Genomic DNA, 5912 nt, shown 5'->3' on the forward strand with positions numbered 1-5912 from the left:
ATGTCAGCTACAATTCCACCCCCTTCACCGATTCTACGTTGGAAGCTTCGGATCTCCCATTATCATAGCCACATGAGAGCAAATATATATATATATATATATATATATATATATCAAATGATTGAAATATTGCTGGATAACTTTATACGAAAGTTGAAGTTTGCCCAATGCTGAATGTTGTCGAATGATTAAAAATTTAAAAAGTTGACAAAAAAAAAATCAGCTGCCACAAAAACAACAAGTGATTAAAGAGGCTTATACTGCTTTGATGCTTCTATTAATAGATTTCTTTATCTCTAACCATATGGCATACAACAAATTTAAATATATTTAAAGCTTGCTAATGGAACTTATGGGGTTTAGTACATGAACAATGGTGCATCCTTAGATCCTCAACTCAAGCTTCAAACACCACCTTTTAAAGCCGTTAATAAAACCATTCATATTATATTACCCCTTTCCCTTCAGGGAAATTGTCTTTTCCACTGTCCTTTCGTTAAGGTGTAAAAGTTTGATTAGACTAAGTAAAACGAGATAAATTTATTTTTATATATGCTTTGCTTCATGGAAGTGAAGAAAGCCAATAATGGAAAGTTCACGGAACCAGCCAAGTTTGAAGCCCTAATTTTCATGTGAGTGAGAATAGTATTATATCGAGAGCCAAAAACTCCATGACCACAGAGGGGAGTAATTGAATTCTTTTACACCGTGGAAAGGATGAATATGAGAGGACAATTTTGATCTTTTAAGCTGAAGGATTTCAAATGCTGCTTACTAAATATTCCACCAAACTCAAACATGTACTTCTAAGTAACACCATAGATAATCTGGGGAAGAGAGTGAGTGAAAAATCTGGCAGTAGTTATAGAAGATGCTACCAAGCATCTAGGGCGGTTGGAAAAGATGGATGAACGGCATCCTGGCAACAGCAAAAGGACAACTTTCCGTTCACGTGGAATTCAACCAAGTTCTCAACGTTTTCATTCCACTGCTTGGTTTTCGTCAACTTGGACGCATTGATTGCATTTCACATGCTGTGTAGCATACTTTGAATATGATGCATGAGAAAGTTTGAGGCAAATGGGATGTTGGAAGCTGTGAATTTTAAATTTCAAAAAAACAAACCAATTTAAAACATTAATAAAATTTCAAAAAAGAAATGGTCACATTTTAACAAAGAAAGAAAGAAAGAAAGAAAGAAAGCTGAAGAAATTATAACATCCCGCAAGCAAGAATGAAAAACAGATCCCAAAACAAGTATAAGTCTAAAAGAAGTGACTGAACTCGTGACTCTTTCAACTTTTCGCCCATTTCCATCAATTCCTTTTTCCAGCTTAGCTTAATCATATGCGCTATGCCACGAAGAACCAACTCCGCCAATTCCAATGTTTAGTTAAGAAAAAGCAAGCAGTTTGTAAACTATTAACCGGCTAATTTTTATGGCATTAAGATTTTGAAGTATGATCGAGTGGTTTTCTGCTAGCGACCTCGATTCTGTACAACTTCAACTTATTCGTTGGTTCTTTAAAAGGAACAGAATCGTTTATATTTTGAAACTATTCCCCGGCCGGCCAAGCAGCAGGACAGAGAAAACACATATTGTTTCTATCGTGTCGTACAACTCCGAGGGAGCTTAGGGTTTTTAAAGCAAGAGCCAGGCTCCCACGATAAACAAACAAACAGTTTCCTGTTGAGGTCTCAAGCACGTGCTTTCTCACCATTTTATGTTTTACTACGCAGCTGGTGATGCATAGGGTTTATACCTGCTGCTGCTGACATGTACACGCCGTTTGAGGAAGAGGGCTTAATTAATTTTTTCTTTCTTATGTGTTTGGCTTGTTCTTAGTGCATCATCCTCCTCCACTTTTCACTTTCCGGCCATGGCCCCCCAAGAATCGGTTCCCCTTCTCTCTTGGGATCGAGTTTCAATCACCGGTTGTCCAACCTTTGACATTATACAAATACGAAAATTAGGGCAGAGGAGATTAATATCATCTGTATTGTTTGGAAGTGGAAACGCGAATGGAAGATATTAGGAGAAAAGGGGCGACGCTTCTCGCTTGCGTCATCATCTAGTACGTAAGCTCAAGCAGGATTTTATATATCATATCAAGAAAATGAGATGATTTATTAACTCACATTACTCCCAAGATCCACCCGGCGTGATAACTACCTCACAACCCAACCTCTCGTTACGGCGAACGAGAAGAAAACAAAAAACCCCGTAAAAAAAAAAAAAATTAAAAATTAAAAGGAGAAAAAGAGAAGGGAAGAGGTAAAGGTCTCTCTCCCTCTCTCTTTCGATTCGCCTCTCCTCTCCTCCCCTTCCCTTCCCTTTCTCTCAGAAGCCACACTTCTCTCTTCCATATTCATCCCCAACCTTCCTCCTCCTTTGATTCTTCTTTCTTTTCTTCCCGAGTTTCTTTCTCCTTCTTCTTGTGCTTGCACACCGAGAGCAGCATATAAAGAGAAAAAAGAAAAACAAGAAAGGAGAAGGGGAATCAAATCCGATCAACAGAAGCGAGAGGGAAGCACCATCGACGAGATCCAAGAAAAGGCGAAGAATAGGAGGTCGGAAAAAGCAGAAAGAGAGAAGAAAAAGGAGAAGACAACAGGAAAGAGCCACCACCAGAGAGAAGGACAGAGGAAGAGAGCCAAAAAGAAAAGAGAGGGAGAAAGAGAAGAAAAGAAAACCGCGTGTTGGGGTTTCTGTGGTTTTTTGTGGGGAGAACGCCGCGCCGCGCCGCGCCATTCATGAGAAGAGCCCCACGGCCGAAGGGATGAATCTTCCCGGCAGCCGCCCCACCACTTCACGGCGCAGGCCCAACCTCTCACCGATCCCCCTCCCAACGCGCGACATCTCCCTGGCCGTACCCCTCCCCTTGCCGCCGACGAGCACAGCCCCTCCCTCCTCCGGCGCGATCGCCTTCTCCGACCTCCAGCGCGTCGAACTCATCGGCTATGGCAACGGCGGAAAGGTCTACCTGGTACGCCACATGCCTACCGGCGCCCAGTACGCCCTCAAGGTCATCTATGGCAACCACGACGACAACATCCGCCGTCAGATCTGTCGCGAGATCGAGATCCTGAAGACCACCTCCTCGCCGCACCTGGTGCGCTGCATCGGCATGTTCGACAACGGCGGGGAGATCCAGGTGTTGCTCGAATACATGGACGGCGGTTCTCTGGAGGGAAAGCGGTTCGGTGAGGCCCAGCTTGCCGTCTTCTCCCGTCAGATCCTGGAGGGGCTGAACTACCTCCACCGCGTCAAGAAGATTGTCCACCGCGACATCAAGCCCTCCAACCTCCTTACCAACGCCCGCCGCGACTGCGTCAAGATCGCAGACTTCGGCGTCAGCCGGATCCTCTCCCAGACCATGGACCCCTGCAGGTCGTCTGTGGGAACGATCGCCTACATGAGCCCCGAGCGCATCAACACCGACCTCAACGAGGGCAACTACGACGGGTCGGCCGGTGACATCTGGAGCCTCGGCCTCAGCATCCTGGAGTGCTACCTGGGGAGATTCCCTCTAGCAGTGCGGCAAACGGACTGGGCCACCCTCATGAACGCCATCTGCTGCGCCCCACCTCCCGAGGCCCCGCCGGAGGCATCGCCTGAGTTTCGGGACTTCATCCGGAGGTGCCTTCAGACGGAGCCCACCCAGCGGTGGTCCGCAAGCAAGTTGCTGTCCCACCCCTTCATCACTCGCCAGCAGATGATGCCTCCTCCCCCGCTTCCGGCCTCGGCAATGATGCCTCCTCCTCCGCTCCTGACGATGTCTCCGGCGGTATTGATGCCGCCGCCTCGCCTGCAACCCCACCTCCCGCATCCTAACCCGCACCAACACCCGCAGCAGGGTCTGCACCACCAGCAGGTCCAGGACCACCAGCGATGAGCAACCTGCGATTGCTTAATCGGTGGTGCCAGAATGGTCTATCTGAATCGCCCGCAACGGGTCGCCTTCTTCACCTTCTTGCATTCTTCTCTTCCTTTCCCTTTTTTCTTTTCTTGGTTGGTGGTCATGGCGGTTTTATTCCTGGTGGGGCAGGCGATTTGGGGCTGTTGGGGTTCTTTGTCCCTTTCTCGCTTTCTTTTCTTCGTTCTTTATTTTGGGTTCGCATTTAGGTGGAGAGATGGGTTGGGGTGAATGGAACGCCATGGATGCCTAAAAGAGGGAGTTGAAATTGTAGATGGTGTTCTTCTCTCTTCTGTGCCATCTTTTCCCTCTTCCCTCTAAATCTCCATTTTGGGGTTCTTTTGCTTTTCTTCTCTTAGAAGTGTCGTCCGAAGAAAGGGTAGAATGGGATTCAATTAAACTCTCTCTCCCTCTCGCCATGAAATGTCAAGAGCTGTTCCACATAATACCAATGCAATGAATCGATTTATGAACAACCGGTTTGCTTTTGCTGTTGCTGTTCGGTGACTTTATTTCATGGAGTTCTCCATCTTTTTAAGCTCCAGCAATCTCTGCGTTCCCTTTTCCCGTTGTGATCTGTGGCTTTCTCCAATGGCCGTTTCGGGTTGGACGCTGAATTAGTTTGTGACAGTTTGCAGGGAAATTGATTGATGTTCTTGGTCTGATGAGGATGAGCTGGAGATTGGGGCCAATTCGGATTGGTACTTAACCGACGGACTTTGGTGTATGTGATCAGTGAGGTGTCTGGTTTTGATTATCTCGTTTGAGCCCACAAGGGCAGGCTGGGTGTAACAGTATGGAACTTGCAGACCCAGAGAAGTGATTGGCGTTTCATTATCGACTGTACTGAGATTGTGTATGGAACACTCGATCTGGTTTCAGATTGGCAGAGTCCTCCGGGAATGTGGAAACCATTAAGGCCCTTGGCGCGTGAAAATTTTCTGCTACTGCAGTGGTTTGGTTAGGATATTAGTCCTCATAGTTTGGCCAGTGGGGGCCTCCCAAAGTTGACATGCTTCGGTTGACTTGGTTTGTTTACAGCGGACCAAGATTTTGGGGGTTGAATCCGGTTAACCTAGTGCGGGTCTTTAAATTTGCCTGGAAGTTTGGATTGCCTTTCTTTTTTAGTAGTGCTTTATGATTGTTGATCCACTATTTAACTTTTTCTGCAGTGCAATCGGGGTTGTTGGCTTAGATATGATACGATCCGGTGGGGTCTTCTTATTTCTGTTATCATTGTCCTGTTCTGCAAATCACCGTCCTCCTCCTTGAGGACGTGAAGCAGCATACTGTCCTTTAAAACGATCTCTTGCTAGAGAAGATGATAAATGCTTTATGCAAACCGTAGGCTATACCTCGAACCGCCATATTCCTAAATAAGCGGCCTCAGTCATATTCTTCTATTTCCTTTTTCTGCTATCAATGACCATGAGGAGCTTAGCTAGTTGGTCATCATCTCAAACTATGTTGTAACCTCTTGTGCGGTTGAACCATGTAGTATTTTCCTATACAAACTTTGAACTGTATTAATTGAGCTTCGAGCGATTCCGAGCTTGACATTCTTGGAGAGGTGGTGATAATAAGTGTAGCAGGATAGGATGAACTGCTGTGGGAAGCTTTGTCCGGTCCGTAGGGAGTGTTTCTCCGCCACAATGATCTAAAAGGCTTCACCGTCCTGATTTGGCAGCACGAAGGTATTATGTTAGTGGAAGCAAAAGCGTTGCGTTTCAGTTTGATGAGGGTGGTGTTTCTTATAAGCCCCACCAATTGGGAAGGGAGGAGGGTTTTTAGCCTTCGGGAAAGGAGCATCCACACCCACCATTGTGTTCCACTGCCGCTTTTCGTATGAAAATGCCAAGCTTTGAGCCAATTCATGGGGTCAAAGAGAGATGCTTTCACAGATGCGCAGAGGAGGCCCTCTTGGGCATTTTCCAAGCGAGTCAAGGGAAAGAGGGAGTAGATGTTGCTCCAAAAGTGAGAGCAGGTGAATGGTGC

At 46.2% G+C, this 5912-nt stretch overlaps 1 protein-coding gene across 1 annotated transcript; it reads left to right on the forward strand.

The window, feature by feature from the left end:
• Positions 1-2264: 2264 nt before the first annotated feature.
• LOC116250955 (mitogen-activated protein kinase kinase 5-like) lies at positions 2265-4405 on the forward strand. Its single transcript, XM_031624968.2, has one exon. The coding sequence runs from the start codon at positions 2781-2783 to the stop codon at positions 3894-3896; it is 1116 nt and encodes a 371-aa protein (XP_031480828.1). The 5' UTR covers positions 2265-2780; the 3' UTR covers positions 3897-4405.
• Positions 4406-5912: the final 1507 nt, after the last annotated feature.

This window comes from Nymphaea colorata, chromosome 3 (genome assembly GCF_008831285.2).
Source record: "Nymphaea colorata isolate Beijing-Zhang1983 chromosome 3, ASM883128v2, whole genome shotgun sequence".
NCBI lineage: Eukaryota > Viridiplantae > Streptophyta > Magnoliopsida > Nymphaeales > Nymphaeaceae > Nymphaea > Nymphaea colorata.